Source organism: Somniosus microcephalus, chromosome 9, assembly GCF_052327205.1.
Source record: "Somniosus microcephalus isolate GS21.2 chromosome 9, FLI_Smic_1.0, whole genome shotgun sequence".
Lineage (NCBI taxonomy): Eukaryota > Metazoa > Chordata > Chondrichthyes > Squaliformes > Somniosidae > Somniosus > Somniosus microcephalus.
In genome coordinates, this window is record NC_140995.1 from 220,585,600 (window position 1) to 220,603,701 (window position 18,102).

General features: G+C 44.4%; 1 protein-coding gene across 1 annotated transcript in view; it reads right to left on the reverse strand.

The window, feature by feature from the left end:
- Positions 1–1,132: 1,132 nt before the first annotated feature.
- slc4a1ap (solute carrier family 4 member 1 adaptor protein) overlaps positions 1,133–18,102 on the reverse strand; it is a 151,568-nt gene continuing 134,598 nt past the window's right edge. The window contains exons 12-15 of the mRNA XM_085997928.1: positions 14,491–14,604; positions 12,620–12,690; positions 4,171–4,243; positions 1,133–2,264 (exon numbers count right to left, since the gene is read on the reverse strand). Of these exons, the coding sequence (XP_085854054.1) occupies positions 2,215–2,264; positions 4,171–4,243; positions 12,620–12,690; positions 14,491–14,604 (308 nt within the window). The 3' untranslated portion in view covers positions 1,133–2,214. The remainder of the gene's footprint in view (positions 2,265–4,170; positions 4,244–12,619; positions 12,691–14,490; positions 14,605–18,102) is intronic.

Below are 18,102 nucleotides of genomic sequence, written 5' to 3' on the forward strand. Positions count from 1 at the left end.
ACCTGAGAAACTAGCGCACTTCCCATTAGAGCATAAAAGAGCAAGAGGAGATCTGACAGAGGTAATCAAAATTATGAAGAATATAAGAAATAGGAGCAGGAGTCGGCCATTTGGCCCTTCGAACCTGCTCCGCCATTCAATAAGATCATGGCTGATCTTCTACCTCATCCCCACTTTCCTGCACTATCCCCATATCCCTTGATTCCCATAATATTTAAAAATCTATCGATCTCTGAAGAAGAAGAATGGATGCATTGTTTTACAGAGGCTTGTTAAAACATGGAATGCCCGGCAAGAAACAGCGGTGGAAGCAGAATCCTTAACAGCTTTTAAAGGGGAAGTGGAGAAATACCTAATTTGAAAGGGTACGGGGAAAGGGCAGGATAATGGGACTTAGGGGAGAGCTCTATCACAGGAGCTGTCACCAGGCACAACAGGCTGGATGGCCCCCTCTGTGCTGTAAAAGGTTAGGAATCTGCCCTTCACCTAGGTTCAAATTAAACAAAACTACTCCAACTTCTCAATGCTCAATGCATCAAAATACACAAGAGGCAAAAAAAAAAGGTAGTCAAACCCTTATACAGAATTTGGTGCATAACTTTTTTCCCTTCTAAAAAGGTACTTGCAAAATGGAGAGGTGATGAATGTTTAAATATTTAAAGCATTTTCTTTTTGCTGATTTGAGTGGCGGTGTAGAAGAGGAAAAGGATCCTTGCCCCTCTTTAATAAGACAAATAAGCTGGGGTGAAGGCAGCACATTAGAAAACATCGCACACATATAATTCATAAAGGTTTCCTGGTGGAGATTATTGTTCACGAGGTGCAAGGAACTGGTTATACATTAGTGATTACAGAATTTTTTTTTTAAGTAGTTAACAATAAGATAAAATGATAAAACTTGATGTTTCACCGCTTTTGTGGGTAGTATGTTCAGAAGTGACTGAAGCTACTGAGGTAAACTGTTAAACAGCAGCAAATGCAGGGCTGCTAAACAGGAACAGGTGTGACCCCCAAGCTCATGGTCTCTGTAAATCCAATTACAGGTAGCTGGACATCACAAAGTGCATTCCAAGTCTACAAAAGCCCCAAGTCATTGCCGAAGTACATCAAATAAGTTAACAAAAATCATACGCACAGTTCCAACTAAACAGATTTATTCCTATTATAACAAAGCAGTTGATTTCCCCCCAGTAAAGCACAGCCTCTCCCTTTGCAAAGCGACAACACAACAAGGTTGCTGATATATGCACACATACAAGGGACAATTTTCTGACTAATGTTTCCAAAATTCCGGGGGGTGTTCTGCGCCTTTAATGGTCAGGAAAATGGCGCGCAAAGCACCCCCGAGACTTTCTGATATGAACTTCCGGTGGGGAGCCTGACGTCGTAACATTATCCTTGTATTGTATCTGAAGGTTTCTGTTACAGAAACAAAATATGAGCAAGCACTGAAGAAACCAATTAACATGGTTAAAACGATACCGTACGTAATAAACTGACGTGAATGCAGTGCATGGTTATGGCTACTTATTGCAGGAACCTCGTCCCAAACTTCACTCGAATCATCAATGGTGCGCACGTTGTGGACCAGCAGCTATTGGCGGCCAGATTCTCCGTCGCCCGTGGGCTTCGACAGGCTTGCTGCTGCTGCTGCAAGTATCTCTGGCCCTCTGTTCGCAGCGTGACCAGGCTTGGGCTCCTGCTCTCAAGGGAAATGAAAAGAGTGGCACGGTCACCCCATGCATCAAGTGAAAGGCTCCTGTTTCGTTTCCTGTGGGGAAGAGCCCAGCCCTCCACTTTGGGTGGGGAAGGGGCTGTCCCTGGTGGTGCCATCGAAACCAAGAGCTCGCCGTGCGAGGAGCCGCAGGCGCGGACTTGCTTCCCATCGTTCCGCGGAGTGCTCGTCGGGCAAGGCATCGGTTGGGACTGCGATTCCCCTGCCCTCGACAAGGAGCAATGCTCTTTATGCGAATGTTGTTTTACGCACAGTAAGATCCCACAAATGTCCTAAATAGAGTGGGTGGGGAGGCGGGGGCAGTGATACAAACAGCAGCAAAATGACGTTAACAAAATTCACGGGGTAGCGCCGTTCTCCACTTTAATACGGCACTGACAGCTGGCGCGGTGGTGCTCTGAAGGTGGTGGCATAGCGACATTTTCAAATTCCCCACAGCGAGGTCAAAGCCCTTGGGATGTGGCGACCGTTGAGAGTCTTCAATAGCCATATTTGTCATTTAGATGTGTCCTACCATCGCCCGTTTGACCTTGGGAAGAGGGAAAAAGTGAAAGTGAACAATCCGGTCCAACAACAAATACAATACGAGTCGCGGCATTTTAAACAAAGATTAAAAATACACCGACTTAAACCCCACAAGAGTTCCTTCCACTTTATATTGAGGAGACAAATTTTGCAAATGGGTTTACCAGAAATAACAACACTTTCCAATTAATCCAGAAAGGTTAGGAACTGTTTGATGTCAGGAAGTTCTTCACACAGGAAGTGATCAACACACAGAATGGACCTCTGGGTAGGGCAATGGAGGTGAAACCCTGGAAAGATTTGGATATTTTAAGTGGATGGGTGGGAGCAATGAACAGTAGATTCTTTCTGCATCTTAAGCTAGAATAGGCCTGCTGACCCATATCTATCTCTTGTTATGACCCTTGACCAGTAAAATGCTTACTTTTATGGGCACAATGTTAGGGGACATCTCTAAATCCTCTTATCCCAAAATAAAGAATGCAATTGCATTTATTGTAGTGCTCCAGAAATGTGCTTCACATATGATGAAGCTGCAGTAACTGTTACGTAGGCGAAGGTGGTTTTACACACACACAGCATGATCCCACAATCAGCCATGAGAGGAATGACCTTTATTGAGGGAGGAATTTTAGTGTGGAGGGTTGGTGGGGGAGTAGCTGCATGAATCCTTCTCAGTTGGGAATTTTTTTTTTTTTTTTTTGAGTGTCTTTCCACTGCCCCTAATTGTTTTTTCCAAAAAATAAATCATAATGGGTTGTAAATCAGCTGAATCCCAGAACAGAAATTAAAATCCACAAACACTTACATAAACCACAATATCAGAGAATATATCAATTATCCAGTAACACAAAATGTGCTCACCTCGGTTGTTTTTCCCACAAGTACTCAATATAGATACAAACACTTCATGGAGGATTGGGACACAAAATTATATTGAACCTCTCTCTCTCTCTCTCTCTCTAAGTGCATGTATAAAATTGAAATATCTTAAATATACCATAAAAAGCAATTTGTTTTGCAGTATTTTTTTTGGCCAGTTCTGTTTATTTCAACAGAAAGAATTGTTGTGAGGGATGGGGATGGGGGGCGCGGAGAATGTCGTTTTATATCTAAAACTAAAGATGACCTATTGGGCTGTAATTTGCTGCAGCTGGGCACCTCACGTGCCCCGTTAGTTAGGCTTTCTCCCTCACCCTTCAGCTTGAAAATGTTTTGCCCTGTAAGTTGCTGGAGCTGATAACGGGGCAGCGAGGGCAAGAGGGCCTCTGGGGCTTTGGTGCACGACGGGACCAACAGTGCATCTCCTTAACCAATGAGACTAAAGGATTGAGAAAGAAACAGAGGGAATTAGGGTCAAATCAGGTACAGAAAGAGAAATAAAGAGGGAAAGAAAGATTATGTTGAGAGAAAAAAAAGACATAAATGAAAAATAAGAATAAAAATTAAAAAATGTAAAATTTGACATTTTAAAAATCTTCAACAATTCACTACCTGAAGGAATGAGGCACTTTTAATTATTCACTTTCTGGGCCAGAGGTTGATTGGCACCGATTAACAATTAGCACACCCTTAAAAGGTACCTACACTATTAATGACTAGACTTGGCTTTCTGTGGCGTGTTTAATGGGTGATTAATATGCAACTGTGGCAACTTGATGGAAATCATGGTGAGGTTAATCGCGAGATGCTGTTTCGCAAAGCTAATGGCGGAACGGAGCAAATCGGCCAGCAACGTGTGGCGATTCACAAGTCGCAGGGTCTCTCTTCCCCGCCTCAAGTTGTTGGTCGTGTTGCATGTTAATAACGGCGTGCGTCGTTCAGACACCGCTATTTTTTCAGCAAACTCCAGCCCAATGTAGCTTATCTCTCGGTAAGTCAAAGTCTTCCTTGCAGTTACAGAGGTGTACCTGTAGGGGGCATCCATACACAGTAGTCAGGATCGTTGGTTGGGTAGTGCTCGGAGGAGAGTTGCTGAGGTGGCTGTGGGAAGAGAAATATTAAATAAACAGAAATAATTGGAGGCAAAGTCAAGTAATCAGCATCTGTTACACACAACATAAAACGAAAAAAAAAAACCTGCCAGCACTGGAAATATGAGAACAAGACAGAAAATGCTACAAATTGAGAGGAGTTTGATGTTTTGGACCAGGACCCTTCCCCATCAGAAATGTTAACCTGCTAGTTTCACTTTTTAAATGCGGATTTGTGTTTCCATCAGTTTCTTTTCTTTTACATATATCCATTATGGGGATAAATGAGAAAAGGCTGCATTTATTGCTAGTTTCCCGGAGATGATGATGGCGGTGAGTCATTTCAGAGGGCACTAGGAGTCAACCGTGTAGTGTGGGGCCGCAGTAATATATGTAGACCAGACCGGGAGAGGTGGTAGATGGGTTTTACAACTAATATCGCCCGACTCTGCCCCTGCCCCTGCTGAAACCATGCCTTTAGTTACCTCCAGACTCGACTATTCCAGTGCTTTCCTGGCTGGTCTCCCACCTTCCACTCTCCATAAACTGCAGCTCCTCCTAACTCGCACCAAGTCCGGTTCACCCATCACCTCATACTCGCTGACCTACATTGGCTCCTGATCTGGCAACGCCTCAATGTTAAAATTCTCATTCTTGTTTACAATTCCCTCCATGATATCTTCGCTCCTCCAATTCTGGCCTATTGCGCATCCCAATTTTAATCTCTGCATCTTTCAGCTGCCTAGGCCCTACGCTCTGGAATTCCCCCCCTAAACCTCTCTACCTCTCCTCCTTTAAGCCTACATCTGTGACCAAGCTTTTGGTTACCTGTCTTAATAGCTCCTTATGTGACTCGGTGTCAAATTTTGCTTGATAATGCTCCTGTAAAGCACTTTGAGACGTTTTACTACTTAAAGGTGCTATATAAATGCAAGCTGTTGTTGTTGTATCTGGTCGTTTCGTGGTCGTTTCTTTCTGGAGCCAGCCCACAATTACCAGACTCATTGAATTCAATTTTCCAACTTGATGAGACTTGAACCCACCAGGGTACTGTACTACCCTATCCATTACACACGACACACTGATTCACACCAAGGTTAACGTGCATGGTACAAGCTTGTGTCTGTGACCAGAGTGATGTAATTTGCATGGATATTGGGCAGTTTGATCCCACATTTGTTTCCCCTACTTTACCAGTAGTTCAATGGAAAATACCTAAAGGAAGAGGCCATTAGCCATCCGACCAGCACAGAGAGCGAGAGAGAGCGAGAGAGAGGAAGGGGCTTGGACCAAGTTTCATTTGTTACTGGCGGATAATCATTATCCTGGAGTTGCATACTTTCTGAATTGTCACACTCAATCTTTGGCCTTAATGGAAAATGGATAACATCTTCATCCATCTGAGGACTGGACTACCTTAAATGAATTTACTTAAGGCCTTATCACATTATGCAAACATCTGAAAGCACTACACATCGGGAATCATTTTCAGAACTCAGCGACGTATGTTAGCACAACAGCAATCAGATGAATAACTAGTTGATCTGTTTTTTTACTTTCAGGGAGGAATGCTGGCCAAGGTCCCACCTGCATGTTAAAGATCTTCTTATTTGAACAGTGACATGGGATCTTTAAGATCTACTAGAACATGCAGACGAGACCTCGGTTTAACGTCTCACCTGAAAGACGGCAACCCCAACAGTGCAGCACTCCCTCAGTACTGCACTGGAGTGCCAGCCTAGATCTTGTGCGCAAATCCCTGTAGTGAGACTTGAACCCACGACCTTCTGGCTCAGAAAAGAGCATGCAACACTTGTTGAATACAATCGCACAGCCTCCAAAATTACCATGCAGGTTAAGTGGTCCTTAGGATTTCAGCCAGGTGTATAGGCGGGCTGACAGTTTTATGCAACTGCACTGTGGGCCTTTTTCCCCCCCACGAGGAATAGTAATGGGCACGTGAACAACACCAAAGTGCATGTATATAGCGCCTTTAACATAGAAAGGCATCGCGAGATGCCTCGTAGAGGCGTAATGAGACAACAATGGATGCTGTCAGGGAAGGAGATATTAGGAGGGGCAACCAAAAGCTCTGTGAAATGTTTGTATTATGCCCATTTGAACTGTGAAAAACAACCAGCGGTACAGTTATAGATTTTACCCTTCCAGACTTAGATTGCGTGTGGATAGAGCGTTTTGAGCTGTATAACATTGTGGTGAAACATTGGTGATGGGAGGAACCTAAGGTGATGAATTAAGAGCATCACACAAGAGGCTGTCACACGACCTTGAAGTACATTGGATTCAAGGAGATTGTTTGATAACAGTCCTGGTGTCAACACTGCCAATGCAGCGGCACGTTACACAGTGCTGAAGGCAAGGCTGACACTATACAGGACCAGAGGCAATGCTGTACAGCACAGAACTCAGGGGTAACACTGCACAATGTTGAACAGAGGCAGCAATGGGAGACACTGAACGGGGGGGTGGGGGTAAAGCTGCACAACACTGAACGCCAAGGGGATGGTACACTCCGGCAAACACAAGGGCGACATTATATACAGACAGAGGCAATGCTGCACACTCACAAAACAGAGAGGCACATTACACAGCAGCAAACGCAGAGGCGGTGCCACACAAGGTGAAACCAAGTCCGACGCACTATCCTCATTTGTCAGCCCCTTCGTTGCTAGTGAGATTCTGCTACTGATGCATTATCTGCACGGACAAATGTTCCACAGAACTTGAACCAGTGCCTCCAGGGGCTGCTTTCTCTCAGATCAACTTGCAGCTGCCTGTGCGATACATCACAGCGCTGTCACCATGTCAGGATCTGAATACAACAGCTCATTCACAGACCTTCCTTTCTCTGATAGACAAGAGGAATGCATTCTACCTTCATCTGGCTTTCCATAAAGGACCACAATCACCAAACTCCCAAAAGAACATTCATTTTGGAACTTTCTTTGCAGCACACAATACCTTATTGCTGTTGCGCTCATTTATTGATCCAGCCATCTGGTGACCAAGATTGTGCACAGAATATTCTATGTAACTGCGTAAGAGTTTACAGTCCCATTTCTTTTTCTTTCATCACTACCCTCTTCAACAACAACAGCTTGCATTTATATAGTGCCTTTAATGTAGTCCCAAAGTGCTTCACAGGAGTATTAAAAGACAAAAAATTTGACACCGAACCACATAAGGAGAAATTAGGGCAGGTGACCAAAAGCTTGGTCAAAGAGGTAGGTTTTAAGGAGCGTCTTAAAGGAGGAAAGAGAGGTAGCGAGGCGGAGAGGTTTAGGCAGGGAATTCCAGAGCTTAGGGCCGAGGCAACAGAAGGTACAGTCACCAATGGTTGAGCGATTATAATCAGGGTTGCTCAAGAGGGCAGAATTAGAGGAGCGTAGATATCTCGGGGGGTTGTGGGGCTGAAGGAGATTATAGAGATAGGAAGGGGGAGGCCAATTAAATCTTTTTTTTTTAATAAAGAAATAAGGCAAACTCCTCATTTCTTTCAGGTTTAGGGTCTTTGAGCCGATTCCTGCTCATCTATTTTGGATGATTCTGATCCAACCACAGCGCCAGTCAAAAGACTTTCCTGGCTTCTCAGGCAGGACTGGAGAACATGCCCTGTGAAACAGGATAACCGTGGAGCAAGCGAACTTGGAGAAAGAATTGAGCTACTTCATTATCCAGCACTTTCCTGATGTTACTTCCTGAGTGGTGACCTAACTGAGATCTTTAAAATTATGAAGTGGTTCGGTAGGGTAGATGTAGAGAAGATGTTTCCACTTTTGGGGGGAATCCAAAACTAGGGGTCATAAATGTAAGATAATCAGTAATAAATCCAATAAGGAATTCAGGAGAAACTTCTTTATCCAGAGAATGGTTAGAATGTGGAACTCGCTACCACAAGGAGAAGCTGAGGCGAATAGTATAGATGCATTTAAGGGGAAGCTAGATAAGTACATGAGGGTGAAAGGAATAGAAGGATAGGCTGATAGAGCGAGATTAAGTAGGGTGGCTCAGGTGGAGCGTAAACACCGGTATCGACCAGTTGGGTCGAATGGCCTATTTCTGTGCTGTAAATTCTATGTAGTACTTCAAAAATTGTTAAACCAATTACTGAAGGTAGCTATGGGGGAGTACTTTTTAATTGAGGTGTAATTCTGTGGTTAAAAAATATGCAAGAGGAAATTGCATTTATATAGTGCCTTTCACATCCTCAGAAAGACTTGCATTTATATAGCGCCGTTCGCGACTGCATGACGTCCCAAAGCATGTTACAGCCAATGAAGTACCTTTGAAGTGTAGTCACTGTTGTAATGTAAGAAACGTGGCAGCCAATTTGCGCACAGCAAGCTCCCACAAGCAGCAATGTGATAATGACCAAAAGATTTACTTTGAAGTGTAGTCACTGCTTATTTGTAGGCAAACGTGTTAACCAATTTACAAACAGCAATGAGGTAAGTGCACAGTTTATCTGTTTTTAGTGTTGTTGGTGGAGGCTAGGTGAACTCCCTGCTCTTCACGGAAAAGCGCCATGGCATCTTTTATGTCCAGCTGAGCAGGCAGACGGGGCCTCGGTTTAATGTCGCGTCCAACAGACGAAGCCTCCATCAATGTAGCATCGCACTGAAGCGCCCACCTCGATTGTGTGCTGGAGTGCGGCTTGAAGTAACCCTGAGGCTGTTGGAATGTTGTTAAAAACCCAACTGATTCACTACCGTCCTTTAGGGAAGGAAACTGGCCTACATGTGACTAGACTCCTAACTACCCTCTGAGGTGGCCTGGCAAGCCACAGTTATATCAAAAACCGCTACCGGCAGTTGAAGGAGGTCCTACCATCACCTTCTCATGGCAACCAAAGGATGGGCAATAAATGCTGGCCTTGCCCACATCCCAAGAATGAAAAGAAAAATCCACAATCTTTGGACTGAGAGGTGAGAGTGCGACCACTGAACCAAGCTGCCACTCTGATGTGTTTTTTTTTTAAATCATCAAATGAGTATCTCTAGCAGAGGCCTGCCAGTTCTGGTCTGGTGCTGTAAGGTGGCTCTTGTGAGCTCATCAACGGAGAGATATTCCAAAGTGTGTCCATTGCAAACATGTGGGGGCACGACCAGGGACCAACTGAAGAGCCAGTAGGGAGTCACCTAACCTTGGGAAAGCATGGCACCAGCCATTAGCGTGCTGTCCCAGTGGCTCTGGATTGGTCCTCAGGCCAGTTTCAAGTCACGGCCCTTTGCTTCCATTGGAGCTACTCTGGAACACCTTCCGTTGATGCAGGATGTTGATGTTCAGCTACATCAGTACTGTGTTCTTATCATAAAGATGGAGGTTTGGCTGAAGCATTGGCAGCTCCTGTGGTAAAGTTACAGTTACAACCTGCTTAGTTACTTAGGGCTCTGATCTAGATATTAATTATTATTGGGGGTGGGGGAGGAGAACGATGGCTATAAAATAAATTGAATACTCAAATTTAAACAGGGGTTAGTGACTTTGAAAGGCACAACGCTTTGCACACAACAGCTTGTTTGATTGAAATTCTCCACTTCAAAATGGCTGAACAACATCCATCAATCCTTTCCCATAGGGAGTGCAACATAGTCACTGCTGTAGACGTTGAAAATGAGGGCTTCCCCTGCCGGTTTTTTAATAAAATTACCCAGTGCGAACGATGGGAAAGGCTCTCAGCTGGAGGTACAATTGGCCTCAGAGCCTGAGCTGGGTAGTGTGGGGATGGGGGCGGGGGAAGAGAACAGTCAACGTTCCTGCTCCTGAACCTTGCTGGAAAGTGCCCGCATGCTTGGATCTCATACAAAGACAGGATCGGGTTTGGCCGCATCGAATAGCCTGCTGGATGCTCGCTGCCTGCGTTCAAACAAGAGTGGTCACTCATAAAAGGTCCCAGACAGAAGCCAGTTTCCGTGGACCCATGGACCCATGGCCCAGCGCCTTTGGGAGAGGAGAAAATGGGCAAGAAATAAAAAAGTGGAAGTAGAGACTGAAGTATTTCTTAAAACCCACCTGTTTATCTATCCTTTAAATAAGACTAGCAGATGGGCAGAATATTTAAACAAAGATTATGCTTTAATATATAAAACAGTGCATACCAAAAGGACTTACGCAACAGAATGTATGTGAGCGCTGAAATGCATAAAATATGATTTGAACAAGTAGGGTTTTCGATTAGACTTTCATTAAAAAAAGCTTTGTGCAGCTTACTGATATCTCCACAAATGTATCTTTCAATAAGTTGCTCATGTTTCCACTGAAGTGTCTAAGGGTTTTCACTTAAATTAAATTCATTATCCTGGAGCTGGCTCTCAGTGTAACACAATAATGAAAGGGGCACTGGTTGTAGAAGACAGAACAGTGATGCGCTGAAGCCTGCACAGTTGTCCTTTAAAGCGCATCCGATCAAGAAATTCAGGAGATGATGGCCTCTGACTTTGAACAGGACCAGAGGATTTGCCCCCCTTCTAGCCCTCCGAAGTGAAAAAAAAAATCTTATTAGTGGGGAAGCTTTTAGAAATGATAATCTGGGACAAAATTAACAGTCACTTGGACAAGTGTGGATTAATTAAGGAAAGCCAGCATGGATTTGTTGAAGGCAAATCGTGTTTAACTAACTTGATTGAGTTTTTTGATGAGGTAACAGAGAGGGTTAATGAGGGCAATGCGGTTGATGTGGTGTACATGGACTTCCAAAAGGCGTTTGATACAGTGCCACATAATAGGCTTGCCAGCAAAGTTGAAGCCCATGGAATAAAAGGGACAGTGGCAGCATGGATACAAAATTGGCTAAGTGACAGGAAACAGAGAGTAGTGGTGAACGGTTGTTTTTCAGACTGGAAGAAGGTTTACAGTGGTGTCCCCCAGGGGTCTGTACTAGGACCACTGCTTTTCTTGATATATATTAATGACTTAGAATTGGGTGCACAGGGCACAATTTCAAAATTTGCAGATGACGCAAAACTTGGAAGTATAGTGAACAATGAGGAGGATAGTGATAGACTTCAAGAGGACACAGGCTGGTGGAACGGACGGACACGTGGCAGATAAAATATAATGCAGAAAAGTGCGAAGTGATACATTTTGGCAGAAAGAATGAGGAGAGGCAATATAAACTAAAGAGGTACAATTCTAAAGGGGTGCAAGAACAGAGACCTGGGGGTATATGTGCATAAATCATTGAAGGTGGCAGGGCAGGTTGAGAAAGCGGTTAAAAAAGCATACGGGATACAAAAGCAAGGAAGTTATGATGAACCTTTATAAAACACTGGTTCGGCCTCAACTGGAGTATTGTGTCCAATTCTGGGCACTGCACTTTAGGAAGGATGTGTAGGCCTTAGCGAGGGTGCAGATAAGATTTACAAGAATGGTTCCAGGGTTTGAGGGACTTCAGTTACGTGGATAGACTGGAGAAGCTTGTGTTGTTCTCCTTAGAGCAGAGAAGGTTGAGAGGAGATTTGATAGAGGTGTCCAAAATCATGAGGCGTCTAGACAGAGTAGATAGAGAGAAATTATACCTATTGGCGGAAGGCTCGCGAACCAGAGGACACAGATTTAAGGTGATTGGCAGAAGAACCAAAGGCGACATGAGGAAAAACTTTTTAACGCAGCGAGTGGTTATGATCTGGAATGCACTGCCTGAAAGGGTGGTGGAGGCAGATTCAATCGTGGCTTTCAAAAGGGAACCTGAAGAAATTAGCAGGGCTATGGAGAAAGGGCGGGCAAGTGGGACTAGCTGAAATGCTCTTGCAGAGAGCCGGCACGGGCTCGGTGGGCCGAATGTCCTCCCTCTGTGCTGTAACCATTCTATGATTCTATGAAACACTTGCATTCATATAGCACCTGACCACATCTTTCAGAAACATCTAAAATGCTTCACACACAATGAATTACTGTGAAATGCAATAACTGAAAAGAAAGACTTGCATTTATATAGCACCATTCTGAACCTCAGGATATCCCAAAGCGCTTTACAGCCAAAAGTACTTTTGAAGTGTGGTCACAGTTATAATGTAGGAAACGCGACAGCCAATTTGCACACAGCAAGGTCCCAGAAACAGCAATGTGATAAATGTGAATGTGTGCTGGGAGGGACCATTCTAGTGGGTAGTGAGGAAGGGAGATGCGTTAGTGCTTTCTCCATGATGGCAAAGCTCAGACTGTGAACTCGACAGGTGGGGAAAATTGATGTGAAGCAAACCTGCCAGCACTCTGTGACAGCATGTCACGTCTCCAGTGCACAGCATCACGGTGACATGCCTAAAATATTAATTCGAAAACAGTCACTTTCTTCCCATGATAAGTATACAAACTGGCTGGAGGCACTTGTACCCTGCAGAAGTGACGATAGCTGTAAGTTACTTACTTTCTTTGGACCATACATCTTCTTCTTCACAACTTTTTCTTTAATTTTCTCATCCTTAGACTGCATCGTTGCTTTAAAGTAAACAAAGGAATAGTTACTTAAGTGCAAGGTATTGTTTTAATTTTTAAAAATTTATTGCTTTGTATATAGTTTTCAAGTAATACTTTGGTCCAGCCAATCGTAGTGATCAGACATGGTCCGCTCACGTGGCTGTGTCCTTTGGTAAATGCACAGCACTGTGAGGAAGATGGAAATGATTAATTTTACAAGTCCATGCTTTCTCCTCAAATAGGTTACCTTGTAGAGGACTGGAGAGGATATCAAACATATTAACACATTTGTTACTAACACCGCCCAGTGCAACTCAATCCCAATAGTCTCTTCTTCTGAAAAATGAGACAAACATCTCCTCTGATGGCTATTGAGGTGTCAGGTGTAATTCTTAGTAAATGTCAACCTGGTTCCCACAGGACCAGAGACCCCATCGCACATTCTGTAAATGGAGTACTAGTTGGGACTAATCTGATAATCTCAGATGGACCATAGGGTACAGGATATGTGAAATGAAACAAAACGCTATCTGTAAGTATTTTGGCCCATTTCCCCATTTCCAATACTTCAGAATTATACTTTTACTCGCTCCCTCGGTTTTCTTCTTTCCTCTAAGCACCGACTCTTCTGTGTGATCTCAGATATTTTATTGTTTGTGTGTGAGCTTAGACAATGTCAGCAAGTTCTTCAACCGAGGCAGGGCATCACATTTGAGTTTGATTCTCTTCTCACCTAAAGCCTCTCCATGTGCACAGCTCAGCAGGATCGTAGCTAGCAATCAGGAATGGGAACCCTGGCTGATTTTCCTCTCCCTAGCAAGGAGTGCCGAGGTCAATTATCGGACTTTGGCTGAGAATGGCTAATCGGTATAGACGTAGAATCGATCCTGGAACCTCTGGTCTGAGTTTCTTAGACCCACCTCATCTAAAGGCCAATGGTGAACCATCCTTTTATGTTGCTTTTTGTTTTTCTTTGCCAATTTTCTCTCCTTGCCTCCTCTCCTAAAGGGATGAACTGGGGATACGGTACCATTGGCACCGAGTGCCCTCCACTACCTCACCCACGTGACCATTCTTGATGTGCGAGTGTCTCTCGAGAGCATGTATGGCCTAGTTAGCTCTGGAGGACATCACAGCTGATGATCCCTTACTTACCAGAAGTCCATGTACATATAGTTCCAGCAGAAGGTTGCTGGCTAGCAATCAGGCTGATTTTCCCCATCCCGAATTGAAGTAGCTCTAGTGCTCAACTGTAGCACCCCACCACTGCCCGTCTGAGATCAGCTAACTCGGCAGAAGCCATTGAGCAAATCTGAAAGCCTCCTTGGTCCATATGGCCCAGCTACTCACTAGATAAACTGGGGTGAACGATTGGGGAAGAGTTCCCACCCTTTTACTTTCAATATATAAAACTAGAAATGTGAATTTGGACAACTTGCTCCAGTTTGATGGGTCATTGGCTTTATGTAGCCTTCCTGACTTTGGCCGTATTGACAGGCTACAGTTGGGGATGGGGGAGTGAGAGAGGAGACATGGTTCTGGGATGCTGTGCCAGCCAGGCTGGGTTAAAGACGGCCTATCACCGTACTGGACAACTGCAGACAAGGAGTCCTGCAGCAGCACTTCGCACTGGTGCAGCACACACCGCCATCATTGTTATTGGATACATTTTACTTTAATCCCACCAAACTTTTATCTCAAACTGTTGCTGAAACTACAGAACATTGTCCACTCAATCATTTTTATACTAGCTTGGCCAGCTATCAATTTTTATTTTAATAAATACTAAGTTAAGTGGTGATGCGTTTGCATCGGCTGTACCTGGGGTTGAATCTTTAGACAGAAAGTTTTTACAATCCTCCTGGTCTTCTGGTGAATGAGCTGTGCCATCCTCATCTTCTTCTTGATTGGGGCACCGAGCCGACAGAGCGGTTTCTATTCAAGAGAGAGAAGCGAAACGGATTAGCATGTCTTGTGTTAGACATTTAAATAAGCAGGCTTATTCAGTTGCCGTTTGCTCGCTGACACCGCACAGCAGTTAATCCCACGGAGGGAAAGTAGTTTCAAATGAATCGTAAAATCAATGCGTGGATTGCCTGGCGTGAAATTGTATGCAGTTTCCAGCAATACATCAGCACTCAGGATGATTCATTCCTAGACAATGCATCAGCTTAATCAGGTGGGAATCCAGATAGATTTGGATAAAATACTTCCATGGGGCAGAGGGGATACTTGGTGGCCGGATGGGGGTGGGGGGAACGCACGTTCGTGTAAGAGATCCAATAACTCAGGCCTGAAACACTGCTGTTGTAAAGAGGAAATAACTCGATCGCATCTAGTAGCAGGATTGTTAAGTGAGGTAAAGGGATCAGATAACAGAGATGCAAGTCGAACATTTGCAAGTTGAGCAGTGAAAAGTCAAGCAGAACATTATCACCTTGCAGGGTTACAGGCTTTTGGAATAAGTTACCACTGAAGGCCGCCAAAGTAGGCAGCACGAGTGGGTTCAAAAGGAAACGTGATGCATTTCTGGAGAGGTATGATGAGAAGATGGGAAAGTGTGGTTGCTGAACAAAGGGCAAGTTATTTGGACATAAGGACCATTCCCTGTTGCTAAAAATGCTTGCGTTTATTTAAGTAATTGATTATTACAGATGTATGCGCTAGGTAAAAAACGTGCTATAAGATGTTTAACAGTTATTTACTAATTAACTAAATTAGATTCACTTTGATAGTGTGGAAGGAAACATGGAGCCAGAGTTCCTTTGAGCAGTAATTTATTTTTCTTCACTTTGCACCTGAAATACATAGATCAATATTTTGATAAAACTATTGTTTTTAATATAAAACAGAAGGTTTTCCAGTGACTGGAAACCAGTGCCCCTAACAGAGCTTTCCATTAACCTCAACAGGTCAGTAAATCAAATCAAAATCAAATCAACTTTTATTGTCATTGTTATTGCACAAGTGCAGTACAACGAAATGTAGGCTTGCGGCTCCCGAGAGTGTACATTTAGATTAAGACATTTAAACATTCAACATACATTTGGCTTGTAATACATTAACATAAACATAACCATAATAAAGTGCATTGGCAGATGTGCAGGCTTTAGAGTTGATTTGTGGAATATCGTAGCGCAACGTGTCGCAGCGCCACACACTGCGGCACGGCACGCTGCAGTACTGCAGGCCTTCCTCCCATTCTTAAGGGGGAGGGGCCTGCACCAGCGCGATCAGAGATCGCGAGTGCCAGCAAAAGAGCCCGGCACCGAGAAGTGCCGGGCTCTCGGAAAACAGCCGGCACTGCCGCGGGGGGAGATCAGGAGGCCGGGGACGGAGGTGCTGGCAGGCGGTCGCCGAAAAAAACGGCCGCCCCGCACCTCCACCTTAATTTGCGCCACTCCCGCCACAGGTAGGCCCCGTGAACCGGGCGCGATTTGCAGCCAGAGTAGCGGAGGCAGTCGTAAACAAATATCGCAATCGGGGCGGTAGCGGGGCGCTGCGCACACCGATGACGTCATCGGTGGCGGCGCAGCGCAACAGGCTAACGCCGCCATTAGCGCCCCAGCTAAATATCGCGGGAGGCGTGGCCAGTGGCGCTAAAGCCACTGAGTGCCCTCTTTAGGCGCTAATTGGTGGCGCAGCCCACCGAATTTCTAGGCCCAAATGTTTTGCCACAAACGTCCACTGAGGCAGGGAGCTGCCTGCAACATGATTTACATAAAATTTACAGAACAGAAACAGGTCAGTCGGCCCAACTGGTCTGTGCCGGTGTTTATACTCCACACCAGCCTCCTCCCATCCCTCTTCACCTAACCCAATCAGCATAACCTATTCCTTTCTTCCTCATGTGTTCATCAAGCTTCCCCTTAAATGCAGCTGTTATTCGTCTCAACTACTCCCTGTGGTAGCGAGTTCCACATTCTAACCACTCTCTGAGTAAAGAAGTTTTTCCTGAATTACCTACTGGGTTTATTAGTGACTATCTTATATTTATAGCCTCTAGTTTTGGTCTCCCCCCCACAAGTGATTTAAAAAGACAATTGGATAAGTATCTGAAAGTGAAAAATATACAAGAATATGGGGAAAGGTCAGGAAAGTGGGATTGGAGTACACAGCTCTGGTTGAAGAGCTAGTTACAGGAGCCTCCTTCAGTGCTGTAATTTGATTGTCTGACTAAGATAACCATCTCCTCAAATCCCTCTGCCAAAAGTTACAAAATAAGAGTTAGTCTTCCACCCTGGCATGAGAGCTTAAGACCAGTCTCGATTGATGGGATTAAGATTCCCCTCTCTGGGGACGGCAAGGTTCCTCAGGCAGTCTATATGTAGGTCCTTGTGGAAACGGGACCATGTGCAAAAACTAGCACGAAACTTAAATTCTTACTTCCAGAGATCACAAGGATGATTGGTGTTGGAAACAAATAATGCCAGACTGCTGCAGTGAGATGTACCCTGGTGAGGCTGGGGTTAGAACATAGAAACATAGAAGATAGGAGTAGGCCATTCGGCCCCTCGAGCCTGCTCTGCCATTCAATGCGATCATGGCTGATCATCCAAATTCAGTACCCGGTCCCTGCTTTCTCCCCATACCCCTTGATCCCTTTAGCCTTAAGAAATATATCCAACTCTTTCTTGAATATATTTAATGAATTGGCCTCTACTGCCTTCTGTGGTAGAGAATTCCAGAGGTTCACCACTGTCTGGGTGAAGAAATTCCTCCTCATTTCTGTCCTAAATGGCTTACCCCTTATCCTTAGACTGTGACCCCTGGTTCTGGACTCCCCGACCATCAGGAACATCCTTCCTGCATCTAGTCTGTCCAGTCCTGTCAGATTTTTATAAGTTTCAATGAGATCCCCTCTCATTCTTCTAAACTTGAGGTTGAGGTGCATTGCTGGGGCACAGCAGCAAGCTTTGTTCTGCATTAACTGACCGAGTGAGAGTTTGATACTGACACTAGTTGCCTAAAATGCACCAACATCCCTCACCTTGGCGAGCAGAGAGTTTACTAATAAAATGTTAAACTTCAGTTAAAATAACTTTAATACATTTTAATACTGTGTGCCGAGAACTCATTGTTTGATCGGTGGGGACAGTGCCTGGTGATTGGAGAGGCATCACTCTTATTACACTTTTTGATCTTCCACTGCAGATTTGACCCACAAACTGCTGGCATGCAAGGCGAGGAGGAGTTACTACAGGGAACAACGCTTGGTTCCAATGCAGGCAGCAGCATAAGCAGATAACTGTCAGCAGTTGTTGAGTTTATTTTGTCAAGCTCTCATCCAGCTAGGTTAACACTTTCATATTTTATTTTGACAACACTCGGTCAACTTCTCAATTCTGGCTGAGAAGAGAAGTGAGAAAATATGGCTATCACTTTGATCAGAGTCAAGGGCAGCTCATGTAACAACAACAACTTGCATTTTTT